Source organism: Schistocerca cancellata, chromosome 3 (assembly GCF_023864275.1).
Source record: "Schistocerca cancellata isolate TAMUIC-IGC-003103 chromosome 3, iqSchCanc2.1, whole genome shotgun sequence".
NCBI classification, from domain to species: domain Eukaryota; kingdom Metazoa; phylum Arthropoda; class Insecta; order Orthoptera; family Acrididae; genus Schistocerca; species Schistocerca cancellata.
The window spans coordinates 493,393,600-493,408,605 of NC_064628.1; the positions used below are offsets into that span (position 1 = coordinate 493,393,600).

The 15,006-nt window shown below is 40.2% G+C and overlaps 1 protein-coding gene across 2 annotated transcripts in view; it reads right to left on the minus strand.

Annotated features, from left to right (window-relative positions):
* LOC126175259 (ribonucleases P/MRP protein subunit POP1) overlaps nucleotides 1-15,006 on the minus strand; it is a 90,620-nt gene that overhangs the window by 8,167 nt on the left and 67,447 nt on the right. For both annotated transcript variants that reach the window (XM_049921902.1, XM_049921901.1), the window contains exon 7: nucleotides 12,098-12,320. In XM_049921902.1, the coding sequence (XP_049777859.1) occupies nucleotides 12,098-12,320 (223 nt within the window). The remainder of the gene's footprint in view (nucleotides 1-12,097; nucleotides 12,321-15,006) is intronic.

Sequence of the window (15,006 nt, forward strand, 5' to 3'; positions counted from 1 at the left end):
CTACTGCTTGAATATGTTGTTTATGTAACTACTGCCCTATCAGAACCACTAACCCCGTGTTCTTTGAAGAGGGTATTCCATAGGTGCTTATTGATAAATCACCTCATACAATCCTACATTTAAAATTCTACTAAACGAACAACTATGTGTCAAGAGTCTTGGCCTCCTGTTCCTATAAGCACTTATAAATTTCTTCCATTTTGGCTGATGCGTAATCCAAAAACACTCCATCTTCGACAACCAATCACACACTGATAAACTTTAGCGTGGACAATTTACAGATATTTGTGTGTGGTTTTTAAAGGTAGCATCATGAAAACTGATACGATAAGTAATTGTTCATTACAAAACAGTTTATGAATAACTGCCTCACACACACACAGCTCATTCAGGACCTTGTACCACCTTTAATGTTCATTTCCCTATCTGAAAATACTCAGTTTAAGATCCTGTCCAGTTTGTAGAATGTTTACCCATAAGGATTTCACCACTATGTGGTAGTACTAGCAAATGATTATACAAGTCTATTCTACTGTTTTTCTGGTTTCATGTCATACAATTGCATGTAAAACAGACACGAAGTGTAGCACTGGCAGCCCAGTAACTAAAGCATACCAATCAGTGGTGTTCCAGGAGAAAGAACATAATACTACCCAACTGAATTATAAAAATCTGTAAAGAATGGGAAATGAGGCCATACAAAGGTTAACTAGAGAAGGCACATATGATCCGAAAAACAGAAGAGAGCACAGCAGAACTAGAGAGATATTAAATTCCAATAACAGACGAGAAATTAAAAGTGGCTTCAAATAAGGAAACTGGAAGTGTAATGAATACTTAGGCCCTGCTGCACACCTTGTTTCCTGTACACCATTACAGGCCCCATCTCCAAATATTTTTATGAACTCCTCTCACCGTCTCAATCCCACACTTATTTTCTTTCTTGTCTTTTATGCCATTAATTTTTCTGTCATTTGCAGCTAAACAAGTTGCCGAGGGTACTTTGCATTATTATAGGTCATTATCTTCCCTATTCAATACACAAGAGAACAGTGACTGGCCATATGCTTGCACATGTATCATAATCTCTCATCGCCACATGGCTCCCTTCCGTCCTACACCTCATGTCATCTGTCCTATCTCTGTTATTGTTTGTCCACATCTTTCCCTACATTTTCCTTCTTGCCTTTCTTAAGCAGACACGTAACCTTGACCAACATGGTCACATGGAACTTTTGCAGCACCCTGTAGCATAGGCCATGACCACTTTGACTGTTCACCCATTACCTTCTGTTGAGTCCATGCAGCATTCCAATCCTGTGCTCCTGCTGCCTCACCCTCTCGCATTCTTATCATGAGCTTACTCTCTCTCCCAAAAATCAGCCACCCTTCCCCACACTCCCACACCCCCTTTCTCCCATCACTCACTCTGCCAAGATACAACCCCTCACCCCATTCAAGCTGCAATCTTGCCTGCACAATACAGTCATACAGGTGTGTGTGGGAGAGGGGGGGGGGGGGCTCCTAGCTCTAAAAAGGTGTCTCTGAAAGCTAGTAAAGTTCTGTCTTCTTTATGTGCATTTCAGTCACTCAACATCCGTACTATTCAGTGAATTGTTACCTTCACTACTTAAATTATTCTACTGCCTTGTCTTAATCAAAGTGTACAAAAGATATATTTTAATTTTTTTCATATTTTCTCCAGAATACTGTCTACATTTAACAATAGTATTTCTTGTGATATGATCAGTCCCCTCCTACCAGTTCTCAATTGTGTTTGTAGAGCACCTCATATTTATTCCCAGTGCATTTTGGATATAGTGAACCAAGCAGTAACAATGTTAATAAAACATCTCTCAATTCACTCTTTCTGGAAGCCAAACCTTGGAGCAGTAATAAGGAGTAAGTTGCATGGGAGAGATTCATAATATCTCCATCACTGACGTATATATTTTTTTAGAATATTCTTTAAAACTCTTCAGACTTCAAATTCTTTTTCCTACAGCTGATTTTTCCATGTTCATTCAACTTTCAGATACTTTCTAACATCACACTGCAATATTTAAATGATCTGACAGAGTCCAGATACTGACTTTTAATTCTGTCATTAACAGATATAGTACTTGTATCTTCTTTATATACAAATTACTTTGCATTTATGTATACTTACCGTGAGTTTTAATTCACCACACAAATTTATTTAAAGTCAGTTATAAAGCAGATTGACATTTTTCTTTAGCTTTTTCAGTAACCAGTCCAAGATGATTGTTATGTTCTTACACAACTTCCACACAGTGAGTATTATTGGTTCTGTCACATTTCCTCAGTATATGCTTGACATAATGAGCATCTACCAGGTGCTAATTGACAAAACATTTTTTAAAGGTTGCTCATTGTCTTTGGGACCACAGCAGGTCATTACATCCCTGAACTGTCTGATATTACTGAAAATGGTCTGCAGTTCAGCATTTTTTTTCTACCATCACTGCAATAGACTGAAGCTCAGAAAAATATTAATATTGCTGCGAGCTGTGGCACATGCGTGCTGTTGGTTGCCAATTCAAACCCTACTACCAGTAATTATTTGTTATTTAGTATTTATAATTCCTGGAATGCTTTCAGAATTTCTTATTTTTGTAATGTTTGCTATTCTGGAATAGTCAAGTTTTTTATAAATATCAGAAGTCTCTGTCCAGGAGGCAGTTCTGTTCTCGGGTTGGTAATAAAGGTGCTAACAGCTGTACTTCACTGATGGCACTGCTTTCAGGTTCAGACTTGAGTGTGGGTTTTATATGACATTGTTCAGTGGAGATGCCAGGTACTTTAAAAGACCTAAATAACTGTGGCTCCGCATACAGCAACAGGTCCACTGCACACCAGGCATTCATCAGTGTTTTCGAGAGACTCTGATGGAACCTGACAAATTGGCTTAAAGGGCATAACTGATTAGCCAAACACAACAGATGGGATGACATATTGTGTGTGGCAAATGTGTACTTTCACTCAGGCAGCATAGCAAAGCAGTGGTTCAAGGACAGCAAAGAGAAGCTTAATTGTAGGAACAAATTCCAAGCTAAACTGAAGATAACATTCAGTGAGAATCAGCAGCAAGTTTGCTTGGTGCATGAACGTTTAAGAACAGGGCCTACTGTTATGAGGAAGTTACACAGTCCTACATAAACAATGTTTCGGCCCTATGCCACACTGTGAATTCCACTGGAATATGACAGAAGCCAACAAAATCTCAACATCTAATGAAAGGAGTCACAAAAGACATATCAAGCTCTTCTGGTAAAGGACATCACAACAACAGAAGAATTCAAGTGATGCCAGTGCATTGAGGAAATTCAACAGAAAATAATTGGATGAAAGAAGTATGACCGACTCTGAAATATTGTCACTATGGCAGGAAGACTACGACCTCATCTCTCTCACACTCCATGTAGTGAGAAAAGTGATACAGCAGTTTACGGAGATCAGAACTGTTGGACTAAGTACACACAAGACATAACAGCCATGAATGTCAAACCCATGCGTCAGGAGATAATAAAGAATATTGAAGAAGAGGTGTATCGATCTTTAGCAATAATTTCAGATACCAGACGAATGAGCCAGCAAGAATGGACCTAGCCTTCTCTGACTTACGTTGCAGCCATCAACTGGCAACCCAGCACATGACCAACCCAAGCACAACCAACTCTTCCATCAAGTAGAACACCCTGCAAAACAACAGACATTTGAAGGACAGAGGACAGCATGCTGGTATTTGTCCTCTGTGGGCACCCCGGATAAGTTATATGTTACTGTAGAGAAAAAAAAGCCGAGTTTTCAATGGCTACTACACTGCCAGATGTCAAACATCACTACAGTTCTATTCAAGCCAGTCAATTACAGATGATTACAACCGAACTCCAGGACAAAGTCCATTGCCATACACTGAATAAGTCACTCCTCAATATGCCACAGCTGTTCCCCATTACTGTACAGAGGAAACAGCCACTTGTCTCGCAGTTGAATTCAAGAAAACTACGTAAGGCGACCATCTATGAAGGGGAGGCGGCCATGGATAAAAATCCACCGTGGACGATGGTCACCAAGGTTCAGGGAATCTTGGCATCAGCAATTGCCATCCTGTGGGGACACAAGCTGACTCAGGGGCTTCCTTTTTATCCTCATCAGGTAAAGAAGATAATGTTGTGCAATAGTAAGCAACTGTGCTGAAATTCGCAACAGGGAAATACATCCAGCTGACAGTAAATGTAGTGCAAGATGTCAATGTCAGAATGCACCCCTTTGAATTTGTAGTTTTACCAAAACGTAGTCATAATCTTATTCTCTGACTGGACTTCTTGCGGGCATCACAAGCAGTCACAGACTGCTGAAGATCACAGCTCAGGTGGATAAAGCTATTCCAACAAGCACACAGAACAGAGATTTCGCTCTGTGATTTTTTGCCATTGAAGAAAACGCTACGAAGATGCTCATTAAAACTGTGAAACTTTGTTGATTACAAAAAGTTACAGACTCACAAAATGAAATCTAAATAGCAGTGATTTATCATAAGCACTGCAGATGGTCAAGGAGAACCCCGGGCTGTCCCTAAAGGTATGTGTGTAGGAACAGCCAAACCAGTCCTGGATGGGCAGTTCAGTAGCACTGACGAAATATTGTGCTCTGCTACCACTACAGAAAATACAGGAGTGGAAGCTACTGAACTGCCAATAAGATATGAACTGACCGATGATTTACGTGATTGAGTGTTAGCCATTCTGCACGACTTTTCACATGGTTTCAAATCTGGAGTGGAGGAAAGACAGACTTAATGGTCCATGTAAAACACTACATTAACCCGGGGACCATCCATGATTACCCAACGCTCATATTTGGTGTCACCAGTTGAATGGTGCATAATTTGGGAGGAAGTGGAGAAGATGCTGCAAGATATCATTGAACCTAAGGATAGTCCTTGGTCCTCTCCTGTGTGCTCCTTATGAAGACTAATGATAGCATGTGGCCTTTCTATGTCGACTACTGATGACTGAACAAAATCCAGAAAAATGTCTAAACATTGCCTCAGACTAATGACATCCAAAGCTGCTCGAAAGGAGCAAAATTTTTCTCAACTATGCACATGCAAACAGGCTACTGGTAAATTGAGGTTGACAATGGTGACCAGGAAAATACTGCCTACATCACACCGGATGGTCTCTCTGAGTTCAAAGCCATTTGGACTGTGTAAACACTCCAGTCACCTTCGAATGTATGCTGGACACCCCACTTTGACACAGGTGGATGATGTTTCTTTGTTATCTGGATGCAATGACTTTTTTGTTTTTTTAAGAAATTTGAAGAATGTCTAAGCTGCTGACAATCGTGCTGAAGTATTTCATATTGAAGGCTTTTGCCTAAATCTGAGAAATGCCTCTTCGCCACCCAATAAATAAAAATGTCAGGGCACCCAAAGAATAGTGACTGAGTCCAACATGATCCACACAAAATAAGAATAGACACAGATTTTCTGACTCCTTTGCACATTTGTAACGTGATAAGTTTTCTCAATGTGCTTTTACTACTCGTGATTCAAAAACAACTTCTGTACCAAGGCATGTCCCTAACAAGAGCTTCTGCAGGGAGTGCAAATTTTCCTGGAACGAAGTGCAAGAAAATTGTTTCACTGACATCATCTCCAGTCCTAGCATAGTACAATGAGAATGCCAACACCCAATGCTAAAGATCACGCTACAGCACCTTTCTAGTGCAAATTCAGTATCATGCTGAGATGACGACATGCTTCCCGAGTACTCTGCAAATTCGAGATGAACTATTTTACAACCAAAAAAAGGGCACCTTTCAGTTGTTTGAGGCATCAACAAGTTGCAGCTACATCTATTTGCAAAACCATTCACCACTGTGGCAGACCACCACACACTATGCTGGCTGAACAGCCTGAGGATCTGTCGGATCGACTTTCGAGATGGACACCGAGGCTTCAGAATTAGAGATGGGCACAGAGGTTTTAGAAGTATGTCATCACAGTGGTATATAAAAGTGGATGCAAACACAAGAATGCAGACTGGCTCTCAAGGAACCCTTTAACAGAACACAGTGGTGTGGATGAAATCTCCGTCGCTGCTGCACTAAATGACATTGCTGTTGGAACATAGGGAAGAACCATTGACACATTGAAGGAGAAGAACCAGACCACAAGAGAATTCCAATTAATAAATAGAACACTGTATAAAAGGAACTATGACTCAGTGGCACAGAAATAGTTGCTTGTCACCCAAGTTTATCTACAGCCAGCTACCCTTAAGTATTTCCACAACCCTCCTGTATCAGGTCACTCTGCATTCGTGGGAACTCTTAGACAGATTCAGCTCTAGGTATCATTGACCAGATCTCCAGCAATCTGTTGGACACTACGTGAGCCACCGTCAGGAATACCGGCGACGACAGAAGCACACGACTCAATTACCTCCTGAGCACCTGGTACCATTTCCGTCTGCAGTAGCGCTGTTCCTCTGAATTGGAATTGACCTCTTGAGGAGATCCCTGAAGTTGACAAATAGGAATAAATGGACAACAGTCTGCACCGACTACCTCACACACTACCCTGTCAATTGCAGCTGACTGCTGAATATCTGGAAACTGAAAGTTCCTTGTAGAAGATGTAATTCTGAGGCATGGAGCACCCCTTGTGAAGATCTCTGATCATGGAAAAATTTTCCAGTCAAGATTAGTATCAGAGAGAATGTCACATCACCTGCCTACGAAGACTACTGCCTACCACCCACAGATGAATGGACTCACAGAATACTTTAATAATATTTTGGCAGATGTGTCCTCAACGTATGCTGATGGGTAACAGAGAGATTGTAATACAGTACTGCCAAAGTGCTATTTGTATACCACATAGTGAACCAAGTTACTACAGGCTTCAAACAGTTGTTTCTGCTCCATGGTTGCAATGGATACACTGTTCCCATACTCAGGACGACTATGTGGAATGTCTCATCACCAGGACTGAACAAATAAGACAGCTAGCTAACATACAGACCCTGGACACTGAGGAGAAAGACAAAGAGTGTTGCTGTGTGGAAAGATGGACTACCAGAAAAATTATTAAAGCGTTATTTTGGTACTGTATCCCTTCTCACTAGCTGGGCATCACATACAAAGTCGCTGATTATGACTCTTTTATCAAGAAGACAAACGTACAGAGACATAATCTGTATCCTCCATATGAAGCCCTACTACAGTTCTCAGGCACAGAGTGATGTGGGGGCTTCTCATTCAAGAAAACAGAAGGCATGCTTGATGACCGCAATGCTTCGGGGGGGGGGGGGGGGGGGGGGGGGGGGGGGGGGGGGGGGGGGGGGGCTACCTTTGATGCTTATTCTGCAATGATGGGAATGTGGCGACACAACCAGAATGTAAGGATCTACCAGTGCTGCCCATACAGACAACCATTGGCAAGATCTAGAACCAGGGTGATGTAGTCGGCTCCAACGAGAAGTTCTGAAACACAGGTTGCTGTTTCTCCAGAACAGGTAACAATGCCACAAGCTGTGGTGCATGCAGTGTGGCATAGCTGTTAGTACCACTGGCTGGTGTCCTGTGGGTCACCAGTTCAAACACAGCCATCAACAAATACTTGTTATTCAGTATTCATCATTTTTGAGAGATTCTCAAAATTTCTAATGTTTGTATGTTCTGGAATAGTCAACATCTGTATAAACAACAACACACTCCTTCTGGGAGTTTGTTCTGTTCTGACCCTACATTGCTTTTTGTAATAAAGAGCTTGCAGTGCCAAGTATTGTACTTTACTGATGACCCTGCTTTCGAATTTGGACTTTAATGTGGTTACAAGATGAAAAAATTCGTTATAAATGCAATAAATTAAAACCTAATAGGAAGTCGGTCAAGGTCTAGTTCACTGTTGCTTTTCATCAGTTCCAATTACCTTTTTCCACTGGGGACATTCATTTAATTTACTTCCCTACGAGTTTGTAGACTGATCAAATGGTATTGGCAGGTTATGATCTTTCTACATGAATATTTTTTTTAAATGTTAACTTTGTTCCAGTTGTTTTGTTTTCTATGTTGGCAGGCACCAATGTGCGAGTAAGTTTTTGAAATGCTCTGTGATTTTACAGCAGATTTGAATGCCCTGAAAGATCTTTTCTAGTGGAACCTCCTTTATTTCTTCTTATCAGCTGCACAAGAAATCAATATTTTTCAGTGACGTTCTCTATAGTCTCTTTAGCACTGAATTTCATAATTTTTTTAAATGTCATTCATCGTGGTTGTTCCTTGTAGAGTTCATCACCTTAGTGCCTGTATGATAAGCAACATATGATGGATAACATGTTTCTTCTTACATTTATTATGCTCAAGTTAAATGTTCCAATTCAATCTTGTCAAAAGGACAGTAGTGGCTGTCTATGAAGTGTAAATACTCCCCAATGTTTTTCGACACAGTCTTCTTCTACACTGAATCTGTCTCCTACAATGAAAGTTCCCATGTTCCTTTGATTTTATTTATCTACTGAGACTAGCTGTCAGTACTTTGTTTGCATTTTGTTTTCAGCTGGATCATTATTTACTTACCTTTTGGTCATCCAAATTCAAGTTTCCACATTCAAAATGTCTTGCTAAAGAAGATGTCAGTATAGACACTCAATTCATACAGAAACAGTACTTCAGAATGGCAAAGTAACAAACTTTCCTGTAGGAACTACAAATGTTCTTTTACGAAATAAATGCACAGAAACGTACTGTTATATTGAATAGACGCCGTTTAATAAGATTTCTCAAGTTTACAAGAACCATAATGTTATGATGAAATTCAGGAAAGCTAGGCGATAAACTGACTGCAGATGCAACTGCCAAATTGGTGATGTGGCACAGTGCTATAAAGGACAAATGAGGATGGAGCTACAAGAAACTATGCAAGAACAGGATATACTCATGCTAAATCACAGGTTTCTACTTATGTACACAACAGAGCAGGCCCCCAAACTAATGCAGATGATAGAATGGTACACAAAGTAACAACCAATAACAATAATATGATATTGCTCTATGTGAGTACAAAACCCTAGAAACTGCAAATCCTAATATCTGACCAGCTGAAGAAACTTGATAGTCGATCAAGCTCAGCTCAGAAATAAGTTTAAAATACAACAATATTGAACCTTAAAAGCAGATGTGATGACAGTACAAACTTCCCGTGTGTACTTCATAATGAGAATCGAAGCTTGCACAGAAAAGCTGTGAAAATTGTGGAAATTCACGATTTAGACAGTGTATCAAGTTTGGAATAAGTTCCTTCCATCACATGAGTTTATCACTGTACCTGGACAGCCACCAAGCAGCCAAGTCGTATCCAAACTGAACAGATTAAAGAATTTTCAGGGTTTTGAGGAATGTGATCTGACATGTCACATTAATAACCCAGGTTATTGTTTATTAATAGGTGATGAAATAATTGTTGCTCTTATCGACTAACAAGACAACAAGGAGGTACCTAGCAACTAGGTCCATGCAAAGAAAGGACCATCCAGTGAGTAAGCTTTTCATTGCTCTGAAAATTGCTGTTAAGTGCTTGGAACAGCAAGAAGAAAATGGCACTGTCCAAACTGTAGGCCTACTTTATAGGCAAACAAACTTTTCAAACTAGAGTCAGTTCTCTGAGTTATTTGTAAGGAATATGATCTAAAATATATGTGTACAGTTTGTCTTTAATCCCATGTTTCTTTGCTTCATATTACTGTGAACACTGTTACAATATGTTTTCATAAACATTTGAAAACCCAATTATCCTAATACTCCCATCCCGAACTGCTTCATATAATAGATCCTCTATGTAGTAGTATCAAGCAGTGAGTGCAGAGTATTGGCACACTGAGCATGCATGATACCAGTGGAATGAGAAAAAGATCATGACACAACAATGTGGCGGAGCTAGAGGACCGAGAATCAACCTAAAAGTCAACAACAGAGACACCTACATCAGAAGATATCTGTGGATGTCCCTGATGGGCTGGTAACAAATGTCACATTTTTCCTTCCAGGACTTTACTAGAGACCAGTCCCCTGACGTGTTAGGTGGGGAATCAGTAGACAAATCGAATGTTGCTTATTGGGCATACGATTTTCTGAAACTTCCATGCTGGTGGGCTTCATCAGCTTTCTCATGAACTAGGGATACCCATGTATATGAGACAGTCCAATTAAATATTTCCTGTTCCAACATTCAAGTGATGTTACATTAAGTTGTGTGCGCATTTAGCTATCGTTATTACAGTGAAAGTGTTACTAATATACACATTCTGAGTATTGCAATGGCTGTCTAAACATGTTGGATTCCATATAAACTATCAGACTGACAGACATAAGAAAGTATTTCATAAGTGGTTTTTGGTGGCAGAGTTAAGTTTAAGTCGATGTCTTTCCCTATAAAAATCCAAATGCTTGTTCCACAAATTTACATGTATCTCAGCAACAAAATGAATTTTTTTGAAGGCAGTAGACGTATGATGTCAACAGATAAAAAAAGTGAACTGTCTGTAAGGAGGGTGCAAAAAGAATCAAGCTGGAGGCTGTAAAATGAAAACAGATAAAGGGATCATAATGCTAATGCAGAAAGAAGAAGGCGAGGTCCATACAAGAGTGCTGAAGCACCAAATTCACCACTAAAGGGACATAGGCGCACACCTGCATGACGACAAAATGAGCATGTGCATGTATTGACAGTCCAGCCCATTCAGTAGAGTGAAAACAGAGAAATTGAGGCTTCAAAAGAAGAGCAACAGAGTGGAGTGCATTTCCTTACAGCAGAAGGAGTGTGGGGAATGGGAATGTATCAAAGAATGGCATAAGTGTACTGAGAGCACTACATGTCTGTTGCAATGGTCAAAATGTGGCAAAAGTTAGTCAAGGAAGTATGATTGGAGGTCACTGGCTGATGATGCATCATCTGGAATGCCACAACATATTACTAATGTCCAGCAAGGTGGATGCCCTCGTTATTGAAGACTGACAAGATACAGTGGCAGCCACAGCTGCAGAGGTCAGACTGAGTCTCAGAACTGCAAAGGACATGAGTGCTACTCTCACACTTGTGGCATTCTTTGATGAATTTCCATTCCCTGCACTCCTGCTGCAAAGAAATGCACTCCACCCTTTGCTCTTCTTTTGAAGCTTCCGCTTCTCTGTTTTCAGAGTGCAGTGGAAAGTCAACATGTGCACGTGCTTGCTCTGTCCTCATGTCTTCCGTAAGCAATAGCACTTCAATACTGCCAGGTGTTTTCATTTCACAGCCTCTGGCTCATTTCATTTTGAGGGCCCCTTATATATTTTTTATACTACAGATGCTGCAGAAAGTGCTATATCACGCAAGAGCTAGTTGATGACATCACCATTTTCTAACGCAAAAAACATTTGATTACCATAAACCAAATCAAACCAATAAATGTTCCAAGAGAACACCACGCATTCAAACAGGAACACCTTTAACTAACAAATCTCCAGGATATCACTTCTCAGCAAGACGAAGATGGTGATTCTGAATCATCCAATAAAACAAGCTCCTGTTGTTGACAACACGGAGAAAGTTATTCACTGTAATGCCGTATGACCGATGTGTGCACAAATGTGAATGCTTTTTATTCAGGGAAGGATTAGCTGAACTCCTACGTCTCACCAAACCTGTTCTGGACTTTTCTCCAAACAGAAAGCAATGATTGTCTCCAAGAATCTAACTCGAGACCTTTTGGTATCCAATGAACAACACTAACCACTGAAGCCCAGAGATGAGAATTTTTTTAAAAAATGTACTTAACTCCAGAGCTGGTGTCACTATTACTTATATGCTCCCACTTTACTGTAGCTTCTCAATTACAATAATACATCACACAATGACCTATATGCTGACTGAATAATGGGACATTCTCTCTTATTGTTGCTGCTATAGCATGGTCAAGGAATAACAGAGTTATGTTCTGGGATTGTGTGTAATCACAAAATATGTACATGAAAGCATTCATACAGCATGTTAACAAAATCTTGCAAACGTCTTGATGATACTAACCGAAAATGAATGTCTTGCAAATGTTTTTCTACAGTGGTATCTTCTAATGCCCCGGACTTCGTATCAGGAGGCAGAAAAGCAGTCCCAAAATCTTTCAGGCCTTCAAAGCTGAGAGCAGTGGCCTCTCTCAGTCCACCTACACGTGCCCCTCTAAATACCAGTGCCTGCCAGAAAGGCATAGCCCAACCAGTAGGAAGAATTATATCCCAACCACATCCAAAACCTGCAAACATGATAATAATACATCTTAGTCAAAAGGCTTACTTAAAGTCTCACAGTATTTAACACACAAGTAATGTGAAATTTGTAAACAAATTAGCTTTTGTAAGGGAAGTTTACTTAATGAACTAAAAATTTACTCCTATTTGTCCCAATGAAAACAGCCGTAACATGTTACTCTATTCTGAACATACCTCCTGATGCTGAAAAAATTTCCTAGGAAACACACACACACACACACACACACACACACACACTCTCTCTCTCTCTCTCTCTCTCTCTCTCTCTCACACTCCCTCTCTCTAGATATTCTGTTTATAAAGATACATTACTGCACTAAAGGTTTCTCAGGAGTTAAGTAACATGTCAATCGCATTGCCCAATTTCATAGCCCTTTGGATCTCATGAACAAATAGGTCAAGGTGCATCCTGAAGAATCTCAACAAGTGGGAGCAATGTAGGCTTCTACATAAATCTTTAGTCTCAAAAATAAATTATTACAAATAAACACAATTTGCATTTCAAGTTCTACAACAAATCAACATCAGTAACATGGCTCTGTAATTTTGAATGTTTGCGTAACCTTCCTCAAACACAGGAATTAGCTGCACGATCTATCATTCCCACTTACTAAGATTGTTCAGGACTCATCTTGTCCTATTGATGTTCGCAGACAAACACTCAATATACACTGATGTCAAACAGAGCAACTGAGATACAACACTGCCCATCACAACATTACCTTATAACACAGAGAAGCAGGATACTTGAGATTTCACACCAATCTCTCTCTTCCCTGGTCATGAGGCCAAAATGACAATGGATACAATCATATGAAACTCAGGGTGACTACGTGAAACTCCTCATCGCTAGGACCAGAGAAGCAAGACAGCTGGCTCACATAAAAATCCTGGACTCCCAAGACAAGACTGAGAGCACTATAATGCCAATTACTGGCCAGTGAGATACAACCCAGGATACTTGGTATCGATTTTTACACCCGTGCAGAAAGTGAGACTTTTGTAAAAGTTGCTAGAATGCTATTTTAGACTTTACTGTATCTTTCGTTGCTTGCGAGACATCACATACGAAGTCGAGGATTACGACCACTCATCAAGAAGACAGAAGTGCAGAGAAATTCTCCATGTCCTCTATACGAAACCCTACTATAGTCCTAAGATGCAGATCGATGACAGGGTTTTTTCAGTCGTTCGAGGAAACTTAAGGTCTGCTGGCAAACGCTGCTCACACACACATAACCACAGTCTCTGGCTGCCGAGGCCAGACACTGAACCTGTGTGTGTGTGTGTGTGTGTGAGTGTGAGTGAGAGAGAGAGAGAGAGAGAGAGTTTGCACGTGTGTGTGTGTGTGTGTGTTTTGTCTAACTTGGATGAAGGTCTTTTCGGCTGAAAGCTTACTTATCTGATATTCTTTATGTTGTACCTATCTGTGACTCAACATCTCTGGTATATGGCAAGTATCAATCAATCTTTTTCTTATTGATGTAAATCCCAGAAACATTTTCACACGTAATTTTAGCATAGCTTGAGACAACTAATAGTATTTATTTCAACATAACCGAACCACGGAAAAAAGATATCGAAATTTAAAGTTTTAAAGCAACATATTTGCTCTTTAGAAAATCTGTTTATTCTTTGAAGTCCGAACTGTATCATATTTGGGAAAATTCTTTTACTGACAGATATGTTCTACAAAATACAATTCAATGTAATGAATACAATTCTTACACAAAACTCAACGTGTTTAATCCACACTTTCATACTACTAGTATGAAATGTGAAAATGCGGTAACTGTGTTTTACATTAGAAGTGCTGAAACATTAAAAAATAAACAAATAAATAAAAATAAAAAAACTACTAAGTTCTTCTACGAAGTTATTGTTTTGTAGTATATACAGACATTCAAAATTTTGTTAGTGTAAAGTCATTGTTACAATATGAGAAACAAAAGAAGTAATGGTAACAGCTCACCAAATAGTTGAGGTACTGAGACAAGACACGTAAAGAACGCTAAGAATGTTTCTTGCTTTCATATGAATCCTGCTCCACAGCAGACAGAACACCCATTTTGCATATACACCTGCAAGGCTACATTATCCCAGCTGAATATTTTGTACCAGCAACTTGACTAGGGCGAGGGGAGGACTGTGAAAGGGTAGCTGACAGCTGGGAGAGAGAAGCAGCAAGCACATAAGATAGGAGTGTGGCATCAGTGAATTTGCTCAGCTACAGACAGGGGAGTAAGGTGCAGTGCACAGTGACTTAGAGGAGTTGATCAGGAGGAAGTGATAGAACAGAGAAAGAGGGAGACAGTGGAGAGGATGGTGTGAGTGCTGGGTAAGTAAAGTTAAGGACATGAGGCAAGGGTGGAGGAGGGTGTGTGTGGGGGGTGGGGGATGGTTTTGGGGCTAGGAATGTAGATTGAGTATAGGAGGATTACGGAACTGAAGGATGTCATCTGAAGGATAATCATATATATAATTCAGAGAAGCTGGTGCTTACGGGAAGAATCCAATTAGTGGTACAAGTTGTGAAGCAGGTGTTTTGTGCTCCAGCAACATGTTTTGTCAGTGCATCTTCCCCACGGATCTTCCACAAGAGCATGACCCACATGGCAAGGGTTCGTGGGTACTATGCATCCACCCAGCACATTCTAGTCCAGTCTAGTC